Here is a 22,325-nt window from a genome sequence, read left to right on the forward strand (position 1 = left end):
GTACCCAAAACCAAAACCAAAAACCAAAAACCGGGCTGGGGTTGTGGCTCAGTGACAGAGCGCTTCCTGGCATGTGTGAGGCACTAGGTGCAATTCTCAGCTCCACATACAAATAAATTAATAAAATAAACGTTCATCAGCATCTAAAAAAATATTTAAAAAACAACAACAACAACAAAAAAACCCCACCGGCTTTCCAAGCCCACGAAAGCACTTCGTTCGGGACTTCAAATCCCACCGTGCAACTAGAGCGGGGGAGCTGGGACTACACTCCCCGGAGGGCTCCGTGGCCGGGAGCGCTGGTGGGGTCGCTGACCTGCGGGGCTCCTCAGTGCATAGTGTGCCTAGTGTGCGGACTGGGGACTTCTGGGGCGTGGCCCTGAGGCCTACATTTCCCAGTGTCCTCCTGGCTCTTAGCCCAGCGCCCTAATTTTACACCTGAAGTCTTACTCCCCGGCAGCCCGAGGCGCGCTCCCCAACCCACCCTGTGGCAAGCTGGGGGTGCTTTGCCTTTAAATGATTTCCGGATTGAAGACTCAATTTCCCATGCGCCCCGGCGTTTCCCACGGCCTAGGGAGTCCATTCATTCAAGTTTTTTCCCCTCGCGGGCTGTGAGCTCAGTTCCAGCCACTGAGAATAAATAGCACCCACACAAGACAAAAGCCCCTGCCCTCGTGAGCGTATTTCTAGTGGAAGGAGGAAGATTAAGAAAGTTGTATGTGGAAAGTCGGTGTCGTGATTGTCCACGCTAGTTCTGTCTTTCAGGACGCTGCCATCTCCCCGGCCCCCAGGCCCAGATAAATAAAAGCCCATAATAAAGTTGTTGAAGTATAAAGCTAGCCCGTCAGCGCGCCGGGGCTGGGGTGGGCGGAGAATCCCCGGCCTTTGTCCCTTTATATCTCACACTACGCTTCCCAGGATGCCGTGGGGCACCCTGTAGAGTCCGTTTCCCAGCGTTCCACGGTGCACGCCTTCCTCCAGGCGGATCCCGTTTGACGCCTTGGAGCCGCGACTTCCCAGCGTGCCTCCGCGTACAGCAAGCAGAGCAACTTGCGCCAGGGACTCCTTTTCCCAGCGATCCCCGCGGCCCGCTTCTGCCCCGCCCCTTCCCATCGGGCGTTTGGCTTCTCGGCGCTGCGAACTCCGTTTCCCTGCGCGCCCTGGGACGGCGTCGTGACGTCAGCGCGCCGGGCCACGGTCCCCAGGCGGAGCGCGGCGAACAGCAGTTCCCGGCGGCCCCCGGGGCGGGCGGCGGCGGCGGCGGTTCGGCGCAGAGCGCTCGCTCGCTCGCTGGGCGGGCGGGCGGCGCGATGTCGGGGGAGGACGGCCCGGCGGCGGGCCCGGGGGCGGCGGCGGCGGCCCGCGAGCGCCGGCAGGAGCAGCTGCGGCAGTGGGGGGCGCGGGCGGGCTCCGAGCCGGGCCCTGCGGAGCGGCGCGCCCGCACCGTCCGCTTCGAGCGCGCCGCCGAGTTCCTGGCGGCCTGCGCGGGCGGAGACCTGGACGAGGCGCGCCTGATGCTGCGCGCGGCGGACCCGGGCCCCGGCGCCGAGCCCGACCCTGCCGCCCCGCCGCCCGCCCGCGCAGTGCTCGACTCCACCAACGCCGACGGCATCAGCGCCCTGCACCAGGTCAGCGCCCGCCCTCGTCTGCGCCGCCCTGGCGTCCTCCCTCCCGGGCCCGAGCCACCGCTGCTCCCGGCACTGGCTTTTCAGTCTTGTGCTGCCCCGTCTTCCGGCCCGCTTTGCTATCCCGCCTCGCCGGCCCGCCTCGAGCTTCCTTGTCCTTGTGCTGAGCAGCTCTCGCTGGCCTGGCCCCTGACACCTTGCGCGGTCCTCCGCAGGACGTGAGCCATCTCTGACAGCTCAGTCTGGCGGGTCGCACCATTGCCCTCTTCCCGACCCCGCTCGCCCTTCACTCGTCTGTGCCACCTCCACCGGTGCCACCTCTCTGCCATCTAGTCTGCCATCACTTTCCTACGTGAACCGCTTAGTTTTGCAGGTCTGCTGGCGTCCATGCCTACGCTGGCCTAGTTTCCCTTTTCAAGGCAGGTCCTACTTCCACGGAGCTGCATCCCCCTCTGTCGTGGGCCTGTGCTTCCTTCCTTCTGCGGCGCCTGGCCTGGCCACCTCCTTGGCTAGGCTCAGATCCTTCAGTGCCACCGTCAGGCTGCACCTATGCCACACTCCTCCTTTCCTTTGCCGCGGCTGTTGCTGCCCTAGGATCATCCCTCTCTGCCAGCGGCGTCTAAGCTCTGTACCTTGTTCCTCGAGGCACATCTTCCCTTGTAGGGTCACCTCCCATATCTGCTGTACCCTGGGACTCAGTTTCTCTCTTCCTTCTCCCTTTTCCTCCCAGCTGGGCCTTCTGTTGGGGTGTTTGTCCTCTGCATTCTCCCCTTTCCTTGGCACCCTCAAAGCATCCCACTTCTGACTTTGAGCTCCTTCTCTATTCTCTTGGTCATTTTGCCCAGACACCCTCCCCTTCTGTGGATTTGGGTCACCTCTCACTTTCTTCATTTGGGCAGCTTCCCCCTCTGAAGGCTTCGAACCCTGGTGTCAAGTCACCTCCCCAGGGGTTCTGGAGCCTCCCCCTCCAGAGCCCCTTGTCCCCTTAAAGACACCCTGCTTGCTGCCTGTGTCTTAGAGCTAGTGCCACTTTATGTTCCCAGGGTTTCCCCTGGTTCTGTTTGCTTCTGTATCAGGTTGGTGCCACCAGGAGCAGGGTTGGCACAGAACGCCCCGTCCCCAGTCCTTCCTTCTGGGCTCCTGAACTGTTCAGCACCCCCTCCTGGCTGCAGCTTCCTTCTCTGGGGGCAGAGCCCATCTCCTCCCCTTTCTCGCCTTTTCGCCTTGCTAAGCCCCCTGTAGTTTGGTTACTGAAGAAAGCAGAGGAGACCCTGGAAAGAGCGTGGCTGAGGCTGGGCGTGGAGCTGGGAGGCTCCGCCAGCCCTTCTCAGACTCCCAGGAAGAGCCAGAGCAGCCGCGCGCGCAGGCCTGATGCTGATCCAGCCCCGAGAGCCTTTCCCCTCTGTGCCTCCCTCAGCCCCTCCCCAGGAGGTTAGGGTGGGGGCAGCTCATGTATGGAGAGCTCCCTTCTTGGGGCTGGTGTGTCTGGCGTGTCACAGGTGTCCCCTGGGGAGACGCTGCGCCTTCCTTGCCTGCGGAAGCCCCAGTGCTGTGTGGGACATTTTCCTTCTCCGGAGCAGGCTCCCTCCGTGGGTCTGAGTTCTTTACCAGGCCAGGAGAAGGGTTCAGGCACCGGAGTCTCCCTTCCTTCTCCGTCTCCCGTGCCCTGGCTCCTCTTGGAGCTTCCCTGCGAGGGCTCCTTAGCCCCTTTCCTCTGCATCCCCCAGGCCCCAGGCAACCTCCTTTACTGGACTCAGGGGGTCCCTCTGTCCTTTCCCACCAAGTGGCCTCCTAGACAAGTCTCCTCCGCCGCGAGCCCTGGCGAGCCTACCCTCCGGGCTTTGCAGGAGGCCTGAAGGATTGGGTGGTCTGAGGAGAGGGGAGTCTCGCTCAGCGTGGAGGCCAGTGAGAGCTGAGGTTCCATCAGGCCTGGGTGTGGGGGACCAGCTTCCTGGGACTGGCCTGGTGTTAGCACCAGGAATAACCTGGTGACTCCAGAGTTTGAGCTAGTTTTTCCACCTGGCGGAATCCTCCCTGAGCCTGGTCCCAAGCCCCCACTACCTGGCCGGCTATGTTCCTTGAGTGCTCCCGCCTCAGTCCTGCCTCAGGGTGGGCAAGACCGGTCCTCTCCTCCCCTCTCCCTGCTTGTGCACCAGTGGGTCTGGAGCAGTAGGGCTGCGAACCAGGATTCTTAGGTCTGAGCTGGGAGAGACTGGGGCCTGGATCCTGGGTCTGAGGGAGGAGGAACTGGGCCTGGACCCTGGGTCTGAGGGAGGAGGCTGGGCCTGGACCCCTGGGTCTGAGGGAGGAGGAACTGGGCCTGATTCTAGGTCCTTGGTGCCCAGGCCTCAGGCATCTTTCACATGGATGCCTGTGCCTGGCCAGGTCCTTGAAAGGGAAAGACCCATCTCCCTCCTTGCCCCCCCTCCCATCACCATGACAACCGGGTAGAAATAAACGGAGCCCAGAGTTCATCCCGTTCCCAGGGCACATGTGGCCCCCCTCTTGCAGCCTGAGTTTCCATGACTTCATGCTCTTGGCCCTCATAGCTGCCTCCCCTTTCTCCAGATGGGTAGTTTGGGAGAAGAGGGAGTTGGAGGGTTAATTTATTCTGAGGACTCAAAAGAGTTCATGCCCATCCCCTTTCCTTTGAACCCAGTTCAGGTCCCAGTGCTCACCCACGTCCACATGGACTCCAGCCCCACTCCCTCCTCTGGCCCTCAGTGCTGTGCTGACTTGGTGCGGGCTCTGGTTTCCCTGAGCTTTCAGTTGCTCAGGGCAGGAGGATCAGAAAGGATGGCCGAGTGCACAGTAGGCCTCTGGCTGCTAGAGGGCCTTCTGCTTGGGCCTTAGGCACAGGGAACATGCCCCTTGTGGGAATCTTGCCCTCGAACCTGGTTGTCTTGGGGATGTGGTGACTTTACCAGCCTGGCAGAGTCCTGGCTCCCCTCAAGGATAGTCCCTGGGGGGTCTGCGGCCAAGTGTTCTCCAGCCTGGCTGGGCCTCACCCCTTAGAACACGGGAAGCCCTGTCTTGCAGGTAGTGAGTGTGGATTGTGCTCTGTCACAGTGCCATCGAGGCGTTCCATACAGGATGTGGTATCCTGTCCCTTCTCTATCTGGGTCCTGTTCAGGCTGCTGAAGTCCTCTTGTCTCCACTGAACTCTGGACACCCAGCTGGCTTAAACGGCTGGGTGACCAGAGGAGCCTCAGGGCCTGTGCTAGTGGCCATCAGGGCCCTTTTCTCCAGGGCCACTCTCACTGGACCCTGGGTCTGCTTCGTGGTCCTTTTCAGGAGTCCTGCCTTGCTGGGCCTCCATGCAGGACAAGGTGAGGCCCAACTGATGGGTTTGTCCCCACCCCAGGCCTGCATCGACGAGAACCTGGAGGTGGTGCGCTTCCTAGTGGAGCAGGGTGCCACTGTGAACCAGGCCGACAATGAGGGCTGGACACCCCTGCACGTGGCTGCCTCCTGTGGGTACCTGGACATTGCCAGGTGAGGCAGGGGGTGGGCAGGACCTGGACTGGGTGGTGGGCCCAGACCTGGCAGCCCTGACCTGCCCTTGCCTCCAGGTACCTTCTGAGCCATGGGGCCAACATTGCCGCCGTCAACAGTGATGGTGACCTGCCCCTGGACCTGGCCGAGTCGGACGCCATGGAGGGGCTGCTGAAGGCGGAGATCGCCCACCGAGGTGGGCCTCTGTGTTACATGCAGGTCGAGTGCTGCCGTATCAGGCTGCCTGGGTGCAGGCCCAGCCCACCTCCAGGCTTCTCTGGCATTTCTGTGCTTCTGTTTCCTGTTTGTGAAGTGGTGGGTTTAGTGCTTGTGCTTGGGGAGATCTCCCAGGTTGCTGTGCACGGGAGAGCGCACCCCCTTGTTGGCTGCATGAGAGCCAGAGGTGGTGTGTTTTCTGAGGGGGAGCAGAGGCCTACAGGGGTCTTTGGGCACTGGTCTCCCCTGAGGTCTGAGGGTTGTGTACCCTGGGTTCTTCCAGTGGGGTTCAGGAGCCTGTTCAGTCTCTGTGTGGTAGCACTTGTGTCTCTAGGGAGGGGGTGTCCTGCTTAGAAAGGCTCTCCAGGGCTAGGTGAGGGTGCGAGTACCTCATCTTCCTGAGAAGTGTGTTCAGGGGATGGTTGGTGTAAACTGAGGGGCCACAGCTCCCCAGTTCAGGGATAGAAGCAAGGATTTCCGGGAGCATGTTGGGTGGGGGATGCTGAGCAGCCCATCTTGGTCCCTGGGAGCAGGGGACACCTGAGGGATGCCCCTGGAGGAGCCCTGGTTGCAAGTGTGGCTTCTGCAGCCTGACTGGGCTTGGTTCCCAGTGCCACCTGTGGCCAGCTGTTTGACTCCAGTGTTCCTGAAGCTCGGCTTCTTTAGTTCATAAAGCAGGGACAATGCACCTGTCACCTTGTCAGGGCCCAGTGCGGGCACAGTGCTACCTGTGGGTCTGGAGGACCATTTGGGAGGTAAGGGAGGCTGGCGAGGAGCAGAAGCTGGAGGTGGTGCCCAGATTCCCGGCTCGTCTGCCTTGCACGTCTCTGCCTGGGTGGAGAGGCCTATGGGCTGGGCACTGGCATGTTGAGCAGGTGGGATGGAGGCCATGGGAGGTTGGGAGCTGCCCTTGGGGCTCAGTGGGGGAGGCCATACCGTCAGCTGCAGAACTGGGCTCTCCCCTCCCGTCTCCTTACTTTATTTTGGAAAAACTTAATTCTCACAGAGGTAGTGTGATGAATGCCCGCGTAACCTCTGCTGATAGTCACTGTTTTAAAAGCAGTTTTTAAAGAAATAATTCACATATCCTGTAATGTACCCATTTGAAATGCACAATTCAGTGGTTTTTACTACATTTAGAGTTGTGCAGTCAGTACCATGAGAGGAACCCCACAGGCCTTAGCCCTCCCCCAGCTCCACCCCAAGCCCTAGGCACCCACTAGCCTGCTTTCTGAGTGGATGCCCCTCTTGGGCATCCCCAGGTGGGGTCCAGTGTTGAGGGTCCTCTGATGGTGTGCATGCTCACACTCCCCTTCCCATCCTCCTTCTCACTTCCTTCTTCCCATACATAGAGACATAAACGCATTTCTTTTTTTCCTTTCCTCCCTCTCTCCATCCCATTTCTGAGCCACTTTCAGACTGCTGCAGATTGAACTCTTGGCCCCTGATACGCAGCTGGCGTCTCCAACAAGGACAGTCACTGCACACCCCTTGTAGGTCTTCACCTGGAGTCCCCAGACCTGGGGGTGGGGTGGGGCATGAACGTCCAACATTCTGTGTTATCTGAAGAAATGGCAGAAATTGTAGTTGACCCCAGCTTCTCAGAGGGGCCCACACTCCATTGCTGTGGGGCAAAGGAGAGGCTGAGGAACGATATATGGTTGGGAAATGTTGGCTTATAGGATTGCCAGGAACAAAGGACAGTGGCACTACTGGAAGGACCTCAGCTACGGGGCTGGGCTGGGATGCTACCCCAAGACCACGGCCCCAAGTGTCAGGGCCTCTGCTGACAGTTGCAAGGCCTGGATTGCAGCCTGCACCCCAGCTGCAAAGAGGCTTTTGTCCCTCCTGCTGGCCCTCAGCATCCAGGAGATGGAGAATCCCCTGGGGACTGGTCCTCCTGACAGCTCCTTCTGTCCTAGGCAGCCGTCCCCTTCCCTATTCCCCTTTCTGGGGCTGCTGTGCAGTGGAGGTTCTGACAGCAGGGGCCTAGGCCAGCTTACCTCAGGCCCCTGGTCCAGGGAGTGGAGTGCTGAGGCAGGCAGGGTGTTCTCCACCCTGGTGCAAGTCAGAAAACGGTGCACACACTGCATTCACAGCACAGCCCTGAGCAACCTGACGGTGGATAGATGAAATGCGACCCATTCACACCATGGGAACTCTTGACACGGCTACAGCAAGGCTGAGACCTGAGGGCAGCCAGTAAAATGAGCCCAGTCCACAGACAGCCCCGGGTGATTTCCACTTCTGTGGGTAACCTTGAATCCCCTGCCAGCTAGGCGTGGTGGTCACGCCTATAACCCTGGAAACTCAGGGAGGTTGAGGCAGGAGGATCCTGTGTTCAAAAGCAGCCTCATCAACTTATCGACACCCTCTCTCAAAAAGTAAAAAGGGCTGTTGATTGGCTCAGTGGTTAAGCGTCCCTGGGTTCAATCCCTAATACAAACAAAAACAAAAACCCTCCCCAGAAAAATCAGAGCTGGGCATGGTGATGCCTGTCTGTAACCCCAGTGTCTGGGGAGGCTGAGGCAGGAGGATTACAAGTTCAAGGCCAGCTTTTGCAAGACCCTATCTCAAAAAATTAAAACATTTAAAAAAGTCATTCTAGTATTTTTGGCAGTGCCGAGAGGCTCAAGCCCACTCCAAAGACAGAATGGATGAAGCAGTGACCTACCAGTGGGTGATCTGAGCAGGGGACAGCAGACCTTTTCTGAAAAGGGCTGGACAGTAGACATTCCAGGGCTGATGTCTTGACTGGTCTCCCAGCTGCTGCAGAGGGAAGAGGGCCTGGGTCAGGTGAGAAAGAACAGGCATGGGTGGCTGTGTGCCGCTAAGGCTCCGCCTGCAAACATAGGTGGCCTCTGGAACAGGCTGGCTGTGGAGGTGCTGAGGCACAATGGGGTCTCGGGAGGCACGAGTGGGCCCTCGGTTTCCATCTGGGATGACCAGAACGCTCAGGCCTGGGTAGTAGCACTGGTTGCACACTTGGTGGATATCCCCAAAGGACTCTGCCCTTTCAAATAGGGAAATGGTGTGTTTTGTCTTGTTTGTTTTACCACCACCATGAGAAGCGAAAAACAAAACGGGTGCCCGTGCCTGCAGACCACAGTTTGCCAACGCTAAGCAAGAGACCTCACCAACACCTCAGCAAAGGTTGAGGGAGCAGAGTGAGTTGGAGAAGGCGACACACGCACACGTGTGCACGCTTGTGCTTGGCACGCTGCTGGCCAAGTAGAAAGTGAACTCCTCCTTCCCCTCCCTGTGGGAGAACTTGTGCCCCAACAGGGGGCTCCACTGAGGAAGGGGTGGGGCGAGAGGGTGTGTCCAGTGTCACCCCAGTGTTCTCCAGGACCCTCCAGGCACCAGATGGCTCTAGCTAAGGAGACAGGCCTGAAGTCACTGTCCCTGCAGTCACCCAGAAGGCCCGACTGACCATCTTGGAGCTGAGACCTAGAGCCTGGGTGGATTTGGCCTCCATAGGACCAGGACAGTATCACAGTTTCCAGGATTGCATGTGTTGGATCCCATTTATTGGTTTATGGCAGAAGTTTGCCATATGTAGTCAGGGCACAAGCAACAGCATATATTCATTGTGGCAAACTCGGGGGCCAGAGGGAGTGGAGTGAGATTGGGATAAGGCACACAGCCCTCATGTTGGCTCTGTGATATTTATATTTTTGGTACTGGGGATTGAACCCAGGGGTGCTTAACCATTAACATTCTGTGTTAATGGTTTTCTTTTTCCTTTTCTTTTTCGAGACAAGGTCTTAGGGTCATGACTGGCTGTGGACTTGTGATCCTCCTGCCTCAGCCTCCAGAGTCACTGGGATTACATGAGTGCACCACCATGCCCCACTGTAATATTTACTTTTTAAGCTGGTGGTGGTACATGAGGGTTCTTTGCAATTGCCATCCAGGGGAAATGCAATGGAGTGACCAAAAGACTAAAATTTTAAGTTGATGCATTTTTAACAATAAAAAGAAACTGGGGTGCCAGGCATGGAGGTACAGACCTATAATCCCAGGATTTTGGAAGGCCGAGGCAGGAAGATTGCAAATTCAAGGCCAGCCTAGGCAATTTAGTAAGACCCTGTCTCAAAATATAAAAAGGTTTGAGGACATAGCTCAGTGGTTCAATCCCCAGCACTGCAAAGAAAAAAAATACATATTAATCTTAATAATTTATCTTAGGGCTAGGGATGTACTGAGTGGTAGACTGCTTGCCTAGCATGCATCATATCCTAGGTTCCCTGCTTCAGAAGTAAACAAGCCAGGTGCAGTAGCCACACTTGTAAACCTAGCAACTTGGGAAGTTGAGATGGGAGGAATGAAAGTTTAAAACCAGCCTCAGCAATTTAGTGAGAGCCTGTCTCAAAAAGAGCTGGGCACAGTGGCACACACCCGTAATCCCAGCGGCTCAGGAGGCTGGGGCAGGAGGATGGTGAGTTCAAAGCCATTTTTAGTACTTAGTGAGACCCAGTATCTAAATATAAAAAAGGATGGGGATGTGGCTCAGTGGTTAAGTGTTCTGGGTTTAATCCTGGTAACAAAATACATACATACAGCTGGAAATGTGGCTCAGTGGTTAAGTGCCCCTGGGCTCAGACCCAAATGCCTAAATAAAGAAATGCTTATTTAGTTCAGTATATCCAAAATATTGTTACATATTGTAATCAGTTTTAAAAAAAACTTCATGAGCCACGGGGTATGATGGTGCACACCTCCCAATGGCTTGGGAGGCTGAAGCAGGAGGATAGTGAGTTCAAAGCCAGCCTCAGCAATAGAGAGGCACTAAGCATCTCAGTGAGACCCTATCTCTAAATAAAATACAAAGTAGGGCTGGGGATGTGGCTCAGTGGTTGAGTGCCAAGTTCAATTCCTGGTACTGCAAAAAGGAAAAACTTAATGGCATGGTCTCCTTACCTTCTTTTTCCCATATATCAAAATCCAGCAGGCACTTTACACTTCCAACACATCTCCATTTAAACTAGCTGCATTGCAAGGGCTCAGTAGCTATCTGAGGCTGTCGGCTTAGTGCAGCATCTTGGTAACAAAAATTGCACAATTGGAAGGTAAGAGGGCTGGGATGTGGCTCAGTGGGAGAGCAGTGGCTAGTGAGTGAGGTCCTGGGTTCCACCCCAACACTGCAACCACACACAACAGGCCAGGATAGTCGTCCCAGGGAAGAAATAGTCACTAGAAAGATACCTGTTCACCTCCCATCTCTGGAGGTGCTCTTGACAGCAGACGGTGGGTCAGCCAGCCCCTTGAGCCTGCCTGGAGCCATGCGCAGCCAGCTTTTCAGTGTTCTGGCCTCGGGAGCCTGTGCCTGTATTAGCAGCCCGCGGAGCTGTCTGCTCTACCTGTTGGTGGGCAGTGCAGTTGCGGGTGGTGAGCAGCGGGGCACGTGCCCAGCGTGTGGCGATCTGCTTGGTGTCACACTCCTACCCGCTGTGCTCGGGTCTCGGGTGGGTCTCGGGTTGGGTTGCGGTGATGCAGGGTGGGTGCCCACCAAGCCTGGGTTTGCTCAATGAGCGCTGGGTTTTCCTTTGCAAAGAGTGAAGGCGGCTCCCTGACTGGATGGGAGAAGGGCCAGGTGCTCAGCAGCCTGCCAGAGACCCTGGGGGCGCACAGGGCTGGCCCTTCCTGCTGATCTGCGGCCACGCACAGGCCCACCTGTTACCCCTTCTCGTGCTCCAGGTGTGGATGTGGAGGCAGCCAAGCGGGCCGAGGAGGAGTTGCTGCTCCATGACACCAGGTGCTGGCTGAACGGGGGCGCCATGCCCGAGGCCCGGCATCCCCGCACGGGGGCCTCTGCCCTGCACGTGGCCGCCGCCAAGGGCTACATCGAGGTGATGAGGTGAGCCAGCCGCAGCCCTCTGCCGTCTCTGGCTCCTGTGCTGCTGTACTTTTCTTTGCAACTTCCAGGCCGCACCTGCGAGTTCCCCCTGAACACCGCTGAGCTGCACCGTGGTCTTTTCATTGTCATTCACTGTGAACTTTAACATCTGTGATCTTTCTTTGATCTGTGGGTTTAGAAGTGGGTCCTTAATTTTCAAGTTTGCGGAAATTTCTAATTATCATTTCATTACTGATCCCCTGGCTTAATTGCACTATGGCCAGAAAACTAAATCCGAGCCAGGCACGTGGCACACACCTGTAATCCCACCTCCTGGGGAGGCTGAGACAGGAGGATCACGAGTTTAAAGCCAGCCTTAGCAATGGCGAGGTGCCAGGCAACTCAGTGAGACTCTGTCTCAATACAAAATACACACACACACACACACACACAAAATAGGGCTGGGGATGTGGCTCAGTGGTCGGGTGCCCATGAGGTCGATTCCCAGTACCAAAAAAAAAGAGAAAAGAAAATGGACCCTGTATGACCCAGCTGTTCGGTTTGTGGTATTTGAATTATACCAGGGTGTGTAAGCTGGGCAAGAACTGCACTACCAGGTGTGGCATTTGTGCTGGGCTCATGGTGGCCATGTAAGTGTGCTGTTAGACCTTCCGTGTCCCAGAAGTGTGTCCCCTTATTCTCTCAGGCACTGTGAAAGGTGTGTTACAATTTCTCACTACAAGACAAACATGGTGGCACGTGCCTGTGATCCCGGCTGCCCAGGAGACTGAGGCAGGAGGATCACAAATTTGAGGCTAGCCTTTGTAACTTAGCCAGACTCTGTCTCAAAGTGGAAAGAAAGGGCTGAGGTGTAAGGTGTAGCTCAGTGGTGTAGTGCTGGCCTAGCGCGCATGAGGCCCTTGGTTCAGTGCACAGTGTTGCTAAACCACAGGACAAGTGGAGAGTAGCAGTAAGCTTGTCTCTGATACCTGTTAGGTGCTGGGGGCACGGTGATGGGACAGATCTGGGCCCGCTGGGGAGACGTGCTGGGTTCCGCCTTTCTGCTCAGGGGCCTTCCTGTGCTCTGTAGCACGTTAAGCTGCATCCTTGCCCATGAGGTGCCAGAAGCACATCCCCCAGGTGTGAGAAGTGGCTCTGGACACTGTCCCATGTCCTCTGGGGGTGGCAGCATTCCAGTTGATGGCTGTGACTTGGAAGTGTAGACTAGGGACAGGGAAGATGAGTGCGATGGGAGAGGCCTGCGTGGGATTTGGTGGTCAGGAGGCAGCTGGTGAGAGGGGTCGCCTGCTGCAGGCCCCGGCACAGGCACCAAGTGGGCGGACAGCCAGTGCAGGCCCAAGGCACAGGTGCGTGGAGACACGGAAGCCGGGGGTCCAATACAGCCTGCGGGAGGCAAGTGGCAGAGTCTGCAGGGCCCACAGAGTGCCTGGAGTCCAGCCACCGGGGCGTCATCCCCACCTGCCTTTCTTACGACAGACTCAAGCTCCAGCTCCCTCAAACTAGGCTCCTCCTACCCTATTTTGAATTTGAGGCATTCTCTGGACTCACAATCCTGCCTGTGGCCTTGACTGAGCTGTTGGGGACATGACCCTTCGCTGGTGAGCTGGCTTGGCCAGGAGTTGCTGGGCCAGGCTATTCTGCAGTCAGGGGGTCTCCTGCACCTGGTGGGATATGAGCGGCCCTGCCCTACCCCTAAGCCATGGCATCCAGCGGAGCCTCCAGCCGTGTGGTGTGTGAGCATCACACCACTGAGCACCACTGCCCAAGCCAGCGGGGTCCCAGCATTCAGGCCCCAAGATGGCCCCTTTGGGAGGGTCTCTTCTTCTTCACAGGCTGGAGGCCTGAAAGGGGGAGCCTTGCACCCACCTCCTCTGGGGCTGCCCCTGGATCCCATACCAGCTGACCTGAAAAGTTTCCTCTCTGGGCATGAGGACCAGGCTCCAGAGGCTGGCCAGGGTGGGTGGCCCAGGGTCCTTTGGCGGGAGAAGCCTGGGCAGTGGCTGTTCCCCAGTGGATCCAGGAGTGCTGGGATATAGTACGGACTGGTACCATGGCCACAGCACAGCTGGCTTGTCAGCCCTTAGCCCAGACATCCCACTGTGGTCCTTGACCCCAGCCTCCCCGTCCCCAGGCTGCTCCTGCAGGCAGGCTATGACCCAGAGCTCCGGGATGGGGATGGCTGGACTCCTCTGCACGCGGCGGCCCACTGGGGCGTGGAGGATGCCTGCCGCCTGCTGGCCGAGCACGGTGGCGGCATGGACTCTCTGACCCATGCGGTGAGGCCAGTGCCCAGGCGGTGGCGGGTGGGGTGGGAGAGAGGTGCCTGCCCCTCATTTGTCATCTGTTCCCCTCCTCCCCCCACCCAGGGGCAGCGTCCCTGTGACCTGGCTGATGAGGAAGTGCTGAGCCTGCTGGAGGAGCTGGCCCGGAAACAGGAGGACGTGAGTCTCAGGCCGGGTCCCTCCTTTCCCAGCAGCTCCAGGGAGGCGGCTGGGGAGGACCGCCTCGTGCCCCGACACTCTCTGCCACAGAGTGCTCTTCCTGCCTGGTGACCCAGCTCCAGCAGAGGACTGTGAATGGGGCACAGCTGCAGCTAGAGGAGGGGGGTGAGGGGCACAGTGCTTCCTGCTACCTAGTGGCAGGCAGAGGGATGCTGTGGGGGCTGTGTGCCTTGCTCAGGGCCAGCTCTGAGGCCTGTCACCCCAGTTGTCCCCAGCCAGCCCCAGGCGGGCCTCATTGCTGGGAATCAGTGTAGAGGAGGCGTGGGCCACTGTGGGATGCCAGATGGCCTGGGCACGGGCCTGGGGTGCTGGGGAACACTTTCTGGAGGACAGCCCCTGGAGCACTCAGCACTTCCCCTGGGTGAAGGTGCAGAGATGGACAACAGCAGCCTGGGATGCTCTGTCCTCTGCTCACCAGGGCTGACCCTGGGGCAAGCCCTGAGCTGGGGGCCAGGACTACCTGTCCATCCCGGGGGCAGCAAGGGTTGGGCTAGTGTCCTGGTATGTGAGGACAGGGAGAAGGGTTGAGCAGGTGTCCCTGGGAGCCAGAAAGTCCCTTTTCTGGAGACTGGAGGCTAATCCTGGGGTGGGTGCACGTGAGGACAGGTGTCAGCACCTGCCTGTGGCAGCTCTGGTCTGCTGGACCAGGGCATCTCCTCTTCAGGTGCTGCTTGGCCAGGTGTAGGCCACTTGAGTAAATCACAGATCCTCCACTGCCCAAGAAACAGCTCTCTGTGGTTGGTGCACCCTGCATGAGATGCCCCTGGCACCACTGGGACCACGGCTGTGTGGTGGCCCTCGGGTTGGGAGGTGCGACACAGGGCCAGCCAGCACCATCTCCCAGCAGTCTCCTTCCCTCCTTGCAGCTTCGGAACCAAAAGGAGGCATCTCAGAGCAGGGGCCAAGAGCCCCAGGTGCCCTCCAGCACCAAGCACAGGAGGTAGGCAGAGGAGCCCCAGGGGAGGACGGCCCCCCGGGCGCGGTCACCCACACCTTCTCCTATCCCCAGGAGCTCTGTGTGTCGCCTGAGCAGCCGTGAGAAGATCTCCCTCCAGGATCTGTCCAAGGAGCGCAGGCCCGGTGGGGCAGGGGGGCCTCCCATCCGGGACGAGGATGAGGGAGAAGAAGGCCTCACAGGTGGGGCCATAGTCTAGACCCCTGGGTCTGAGGGAGGAGGCTGGGTCTGTACCCCTGGGTCTGAGGGAGGAGGCTGGGCCTGGACCCCTGGGTCTGAGGGGGGAGGCTGGGCCTGGACCCCTGGGTCTGAGGGAGGAGGCTGGGCCTGGACCCTGGGTCTGAGGGAGGAGGCTGGGCCTGGACCCTGGGTCTGAGGGAGGAGGCTGGGCCTGGACCCTGGGTCTGAGGGAGGAGGCTGGGCCTGGACCCCTGGGTCTGAGGGAGGAGGCTGGGCCTGGACCCCTGGGTCTGAGGGAGGAGGCTGGGCCTGGACCCCTGGGTCTGAGGGAGGAGGCTGGGCCTGGACCCCTGGGTCTGAGGGAGGAGGGGCTTGGATCTCGGATTATCAGCAGCTGGTAATTATTGTGTAACTTCCACCCATGTTCCCACACCACAGAGCCACCCCCTACAGAACCCAGAACCCTCAATGGCGTGTCCTCCCCACCTCCACCTAGCCCTACGAGCCCTCTGGTTAGTGTGGGTGTCCAGAGGTCCTGGGAGGCCATAAAGCCTGTTGGCCTCTGGGCAGAGTGGGTGGGTTGAGACTGTCCACACATCCTGGACAACTGAGTGCCTTTTCTAGTGGCTCCTCCAGAGCTGGTGGGAGTGGGGGTTTGTCATGGACCTCCTGGGGTTAGCACTGGGAGCCTCTGAGGAGAGGGGTCTTTCTCCATAACCCAGACCTCCTTCTTCGCCCAGCCGCCCGAAGAGACCCCCTTCTCCAGGCGCTTTCACCTGCAGAAGACAGGGAGCTCTGGTGCTCTGGGTCCCCCGGAACGGCGGGGAGCCGAGGTAGCCCCTGGGGCCGGGCTGCAGCGGTCGGCCTCCTCCTCCCAGCTGGAAGGGACCACTGCTCAGGTAGGCAAGTGAGGTGGGCAGGGACGGCCCTGCCTCCCCAGGAGATACCCTCTCTTGCTCTCCTCCTCTCTCTGCAGGCCACAGAGCCTCATCTTGCCAGAATTCCCCTGACTCCCTCACGGAAGGTGCCAGAGCCCTCTCCACTGTGAGCTCCAGGGGACCCTGGGCGGGGGGACAGCAGGTCTGGGTCCCAGGCCTAGCAGCAGCATCCTGAGCAAGTCCATTTGCTCCCTGGGCTACTTTTTCTCCTCCCCCAACACTGCCTCGGTTCCCTCTGGCAAGTCAAGTACAAGCTCAGAACTTGAGGTCCACTGTGACCTGCTGGCCTCTCCCTGTCCTGCTCCAGGGCCTTTGCTCTGCCTCCCCTCACATACTGGGGCTTCCCCCTCCTCCCCTTGGGGTCTCTCTTCACATGTCCCCACTACCTGAGTCCCTCCTGGTCCTCCCCTGTCTCTTTCATCCAGTGCAGCCGCTCAGCTTTTGCTCAGCTTTTGGGCTGTTGCCTGCCTGGTGCCCCTGCTCAGAGCTGAGTGTCCCAGCCGCCATGACTGGGCTCTTGACTCCACTGGAGTAGTCCTTGGGGAGGGAATGGATCCACACGGCCTGGGGCTGCCCAGCTTCCTCCTTCCTCAGTAACTCCTCTCCCTCCTGCAGGAGAGAGCCTGGATCCCCAGTGAAGCCACATGTCCCCACAGCCTCTGCCGCATCCCCAGCCGACTCCCGGGACCGCAGAAGGTAGAGGGCCAGGGCAGGGAGCCCTGCGAGGGGAAAAGTACATTGCCCAGGAGCCCCGGGCTCTGGGGGCTCTGAGGGACACCAAGTCCCAGGGCTTGTTGGGAAGTCCTCTATACTTGACGCCTGGAGAGGGAAGGGGGACAGCTCCAAGGAATGCTCCCTGAGGTCCGGTCCTTCACGCAGGTCCTACCAGATGCCTGTGCGGGATGAGGAGTCTGAGTCCCAGCGGAAGGCTCGCTCCCGCCTCATGCGCCAGTCTCGGAGGTCCACCCAGGTGTGGGGGGCCGACTGCGCTCGGGGCCTGGGGCTGCGGGAGGAGGGCTGGGGTCTGAGCCCCTGGGGCCTGAGGGGTGGGGGCGGGTCTGGACTCCCGGGTCAGGTGGCCAGGGCTGGGGCCCACTCTGCCTTCTCTCTGCCAGGGTGTGACTCTGACAGACCTAAAGGAGGCTGAGAAGGCGGCAGGGAGGGCCCCAGAGCCAGAGCAGTCGCCCCTGCCCGGCCTGGTGAGCAGGGTCGGCCCTGGCGGGTGGCAGTGGGCGGCAGAGGGCGGTGCGGACGCATCCAGCCGACTCCCACCCCTTCCCCGGCAGGAGCCTGCCCCGTCCCCCAGGCCCCGAGTCCCTGGAGTGGAGGACTCTGAGGGCCCTGCCCAGAGAGGTGAGTTCTGCTTCCCCCTGGCCTTCGTGCTTCCTGGGGCAGAACCCAGGGCGCCCCTCACCGGGGGGCTCCTCACCGCGGGGGGCTCCTGCAGAGGCTTCTGGGCTGATTCCTGCCCCTCCCCAGCAGAGGCCCCCGACGGGCAGGGCCAGGGACCAAGGGCAGCCAGGGACTACCCGAAGGTCGGCAAGGAGCGGAGGGGCCCCGCGGAGGTGAGGGCGCTCAGGTGGACCTGGGGGCGGGCGGGCGGTGCCCCCTCCATGTCCGGTTGAACCCCCCTCGCCCTTCCTCAGGGGGAGGAGGCGGAGCCGGCAGACGGCAGCCCCGAGTGCAGGTACGCGCTGGTGGACGGGGCTGGGCGGATGGGGGCTGTCTGCGGGCTGCGCCTTGGTGACCTGTGACCGCAAAGCCTGTGACGCCTGCCCGCCTCCCATTCCAGTATTCCCGATGGCCGCCCCTCAGCCCGCAGGCAGCGCGTGCAGCGTGACCACCTGGAGCCCGAGCCCGAGCCCGAGCCTGAGGGGGGATTCCGGAAGGTGCGAGAACCCACCCCACTTGTGTTCACCTGCCCACCGCCCTGGCCCTGTTCAAGCTCCACCTGCTGGAGGCCCTGCCCTTCCCTGGGCCCCGCCCTGACCTTGCTGGCCTTCTGCGCCCCCAGCTGTATGCAGAGCTGCGCAGGGAGAACGAGCGCCTTCGTGAGGCCCTGACTGAGACCACGCTGCGGCTGGCACAGCTGAAGGTGGAGCTGGAGCGGGCCACGCAGGTGAGGGCCAGGCTGCAGCAGCAGGGGCCAGCGCACCCGGGACTCGGCCTCTGGGCTGGGTCCCCAGCTACAGCTCCGGCTTCCATCTGGGCGGAGCTTTTACGCGGCCTGCCATGTCCCTGGCTTCCGCCTGACCTAAGGACAGGAGGCCTGGGCCAGCATCCTGCACTGTCCTCACCACAGCAGGCCCTCGGTCTTCCTGACCCTGTGCCTTCTCTGTTCTGGCCAGCGGCAGGAACGCTTTGCTGAGAGGCCGGCCCTCCTGGAGCTGGAGAGATTTGTGAGTGGGGGCAGCTGGGGTGGGAGCTACTGTGTCCCCAGCCTTAACCCCTGTGGGTCTGGACCAGGAGGGCCACACCGACCTGCCCCCTGGTCTGCCCCGCCCTGAGTTCTCAGCCCACTGGCTTCTGACCTTGCCTGCTGATTCCAGGAGCGCAGGGCCCTGGAGCGGAAGGCCGCGGAGCTGGAGGAGGAGCTGAAGGTGGGTGCTGGGATGCTGTGGGCGGGTCACAGCCTGCCCAGGGCTGCCCGCTGATTCTGTTCCATGACCCAGGCCTTGTCTGATCTCCGGGCTGACAACCAGCGGCTCAAGGACGAGAACGCAGCACTGATCCGGGTCATTAGCAAACTGTCCAAGTGACTTGGAGGACTTTTCCCGCACCCGTATTTATACAGCTGCTTCTGCCACACGCACCCTTCCCCGAGTGAACACGAGTGACAGGGCTCCAGGGGAAGTCACTGAGAAGCCATACTGCCTCTTGGGGCCTCAAGACTGGGAGGGAAGCTCAGAGTTCCCAGGAGCCAAGGGGGGCCATCTGAGGCCAGGATGGAGGTGGGAGGCTGAGCCAGGTAGGGGGATGTTGCCAAGAGGGGACTGGGGCCAGAAATGGGACCAGGAAGGACACAGGACCAAGAATTGCCAGGGTAGTAGTCAGGACCAGAGTGGCTGTCCCGGTGGTCCCCACCTCACGTGTGATGCCACCCCAGCACTCTCCCCCTCCCGAGCAGGGATCCAGCAGTGTGCCAAGAGATCCACCGGCCTCCGCCAGGTGGGCCTGTATATAGGGTCCATGTGCAATAAGGAGGGACGTCTTCTATTTTTTGCTGCCCCCTCCTCACCCATTGTCTGGGGAGGGGGAGAAGGTATTTTCAAGATAAAGCACAGGCACCACAAATAAAAGTCGTGATGTTGCCAATGGCTTTGTCCCAGCTGGTGCTGGTCTCCTGCTTCTGTGCCCAGGTTGTGTGTGTCTGTGACCAAACCAGTGGGACAGTTGGGGGTGGGGTGCTGAGGGTTAGGTGCTCACGGAGTGGGGTGGCCACTTCGGAAAGAGTAACCGGCTGGAGCAAAGACCCCAGACCAGGCTAACATGACCACTGGCAAGGTGGGCAGGCTCACCTGGGAAGGACCACTATCCCTGAGCACAGCTGAGGGACTCAGGGTTGCCACAATCCCTTGGAAGCAAGTCCCATTTAAAATGAGGGGTGATTGACAGGGAAGTCTGGGGTCTGGGCTTCTCGGAGGGAGGCGGCTGGCAGGAGAGTGGTCCTGCAGTGGTGTCTTCTAAGATGGGCTTTGCACGTGTGCCTGCTCGGCAAATTCTGGCCACATCCTATGGGCCAGGTCCTGTTCTGCCTGCTGGTGTTCAGTGGTGGACAAACCAGATGAAGATCTAGTTCGCTCCAGGAGGGGAGGCATCCAGGGACAACATGGACATATTTCATCCAGTGTTCAGGGCCACTCCATGAAAGTGACCAGCATGGACAAGGAGAGTCAGCTCTTGTTATTGTGCTCAGTGCATACAAAGAGCATGACCTAGGTCCCTCTGGGGAGTAATGTCTTGGCCCCTTCCTCAAGGAACTTACAGTCCAGGAGGAAGGTGAGCAGTGCTCAAAGAACCACAGAGTCCCTGCACAAGAGGGTAGACTCTGTCCTTCCAGCTGCTGGGTCTTAGTCTCTGATCTCATCTTGGCAGGCTGTGGGACCCCGAGTTACCTACAAGGGCTACTCCCGGTGATGGTTCTGTGAACAGTTGTCCACTTCTAATTCTTACCAGGGGTGAAAACCAGGCGTGCTTAACCACTGAGCAACACCCCTAGCCCTATTTTTAAGATTTTATTTGGAGATAGGGTCTCACTAAATTGCTTAGGGGCTTTCTAAATTGCTGAGGCTGGCTTAGAACTTGCGATCCTCCTGCCCTAGCCTCTCCAAGCCTCTGGGATTACAGGCGTACGCCACTGCGCCTGGTTTTCCTGCCAACTTGATATTTGTGGAGCGATTGATGAAGTCTAGCCTTTTGCCCCGCTGCGCGGTAACAATGAGATTCTGGAAAGCTTGAGGTTCCTGGAATTATGAGTCCCAGGGCTTCCTGTGCACCGAGTCCTGGGGGAGAAGCCCAGAGCTTGGCCGCCCTCCGGGGCTGCCTGCTCTTCCCGCCCCGAGACCCTGCTAGCGCCGCAGCTCGCAGGAAGCGGCCTTCCGGGAGGGAGTCCTTCACGGCAGACTGGCCGGCTCTTCCGGCCTCGGGCTGCCTTCCTCTAGACTCCAGCCAGAGGGCCGGAGAAGGCATGAACCGCAGCACCAGTCCCACCAACCCACGTGCCAGGGATCAGTAATTCTGGATGAGGAAACCGGACCCCTCGTGGGGAGGGAGACAACGAGGTAGGCCGAGCCCAGGGCCCAAGGTCAACCTGGAGGTCGGAGCCAGGTTGTGCACACTTCCGCGGCCAGGGGAGCGAGCCGTCTCTGCTCCAGGGCGTTCTCTCAGCCCCATCCACGTCCTTCCTCCGCCCCCTTGTCCCTCCCTTCTCGGTCCCCTCGGGGACTCAGTGCGCGGGCTGTTCCGTGCACCGCGTCCCAGGGTCTGCGGTGAGCGCGTCCCTCGCCCCGCCCCTCCCGCGGCCGGTCACGTCTGCCCCCTCCTCCCTGCAAATCGGATCCAACTCTGCGCTGCCCAGTCTAGCCTGGCCCAAGACGATGGCTAAATGGTTCCAGGGTCAGAGAACAGGCTCTGGCGAGAACTGCGGCCACCAGGGGAGGGCAGAGGATGCGGAGCCTGCGGAAGGCAGGGGGCGGGAGCAGGGAGCGGACTGCACACTATCCTGGGGCTTAGGAGCTTTAACGGCCTCGGACCATGCCAGCGCTGTTCATTAATCTTTGCTACTGGGAAAAAGTTTATTAGGAGGGTGGCTGACCCGAGCCCTTGGAGGAGATGATCTGAGCATTCCCGAGAACGTTCTGGGCGTGGGGGCACACACTTGTAATCCCAGCAGGTCACGAGGCCAAGGCAGGAGGATCACAAGTTCAAAGCCAGCCTCAGCAATTTAGGGAGATCCTGAGTCCAAATAAAATATTAAAAAATCGGGGGGGTGTGGGTCAGTGGGTAAGCGCACCTGAGTTCCACCTGGGCATCCACCGCCACCAAAACAATAGCCAGCACAGCGGTGCACGCCTTTCATCCTAGTGTCTGTGGAGGCCGAGGCAGGAGGATCACAAATGCAAAGCCAATCTCAACAATTCAGCAAAGCCGTAAGCAATTCAGCGGGACCCAAAAGGAACACCTGTTGGATTACCCGGTGAGGAGTGTTTTCGGGGTTCCTCTGCTGTGAGGCTACTCCTCCCCCTTCCCACACTGTCCTCTTTGGAAGGAGTCACTATGGACAGCCTGTGAACGGCTTTAACCCCTGCTTCACGGCTGGGCTAGCTGAGGCTCAGAGGTGTAGCAGCTGGCTGCGGTCACAGGGCGGGTGCTTGGTTCAGCGAGGTGGAGGGCTCAGCGACAGAGACGCAGCAGGAGGGGAGTGAGGACAGGAGGCCGACCAGAAGGGGCCCTAGGAGGTGAGGCACAGATGGAGACCAGGATCCAGACAGCCGGACAGTGGAGGGCTGCAACTGGCAGAGAGGGAGAAGCACCAAGAAGATTCTTTTCTTTGTGGTGCTGGGGATTGAATCCAGGACCTCACGTGCACCCTTAGCAAGTTCTCTTCCACGGAGCCACACCATAGCCCGGTAGACTTTTCTTTTTCTGGTACTGAGGATTGAATCTAGGGGTGCTTTACCACTGAGCTATATCCTCCTTAGTCCTTTGTAATTTTTTGGACTTTTCCAGAGGGTCTCAGTAAGTTGCTGAGGTTGGCCTTGAACTTGTGATCCTCCTGCCTCAGCCTCTCAAGTAGAGTTCCTGGGCATGCCCAGCAAGAAAAGATGAAACCCTCTTAAAGATAAGAGTACTTCTCGGGTGTGGTGGTGCACACCTGTAATCCCAGCTCCTCAGGAGGCTGAGGCAGGTGAATGCCAAGTTCCAGACCAGCCTCAGCAACTTAGGGAGATCGTGTCTGAAAATAAAAAATAAAAAGGTCTGGAATGTAGCCTGGTGGTGGAGCTCCCTGGCTTCAACACCCAGCACTGTTAAAAAACAAAAAAATTAAAAAAGAGC

At 59.4% G+C, this 22,325-nt stretch overlaps 1 protein-coding gene across 5 annotated transcripts; it reads left to right on the forward strand.

Moving 5' to 3' along the window:
• The first annotated feature begins 1,295 nt into the window (after window positions 1-1,295).
• Window positions 1,296-19,085, forward strand: Ppp1r12c (protein phosphatase 1 regulatory subunit 12C). Of its 5 annotated transcripts, none has more exons than XM_027921088.2 (22): window positions 1,296-1,628; window positions 4,990-5,120; window positions 5,198-5,316; window positions 11,037-11,196; window positions 13,328-13,472; window positions 13,563-13,637; window positions 14,564-14,637; window positions 14,707-14,834; window positions 15,271-15,344; window positions 15,555-15,731; window positions 15,809-15,876; window positions 16,386-16,466; window positions 16,650-16,740; window positions 16,886-16,969; window positions 17,057-17,123; window positions 17,250-17,335; window positions 17,417-17,457; window positions 17,563-17,659; window positions 17,785-17,889; window positions 18,119-18,169; window positions 18,320-18,370; window positions 18,443-19,085. In XM_027921088.2, the coding sequence occupies exons 1-22, from the start codon at window positions 1,311-1,313 to the stop codon at window positions 18,527-18,529; spliced, it is 2,310 nt and encodes a 769-aa protein (XP_027776889.2). In that variant the 5' UTR covers window positions 1,296-1,310; the 3' UTR covers window positions 18,530-19,085. The 5 variants fall into 5 exon arrangements, with proteins under 5 accessions (XP_027776889.2, XP_027776890.2, XP_027776891.2 ...); XM_027921089.2 differs by having other exon boundaries at window positions 17,253-17,335; XM_027921090.2 differs by having other exon boundaries at window positions 15,573-15,731.
• Window positions 19,086-22,325: the final 3,240 nt, after the last annotated feature.

The sequence above is a fragment of the Marmota flaviventris genome, chromosome 18 (assembly GCF_047511675.1).
Source record: "Marmota flaviventris isolate mMarFla1 chromosome 18, mMarFla1.hap1, whole genome shotgun sequence".
Taxonomy (NCBI): Eukaryota; Metazoa; Chordata; class Mammalia; order Rodentia; family Sciuridae; genus Marmota; species Marmota flaviventris.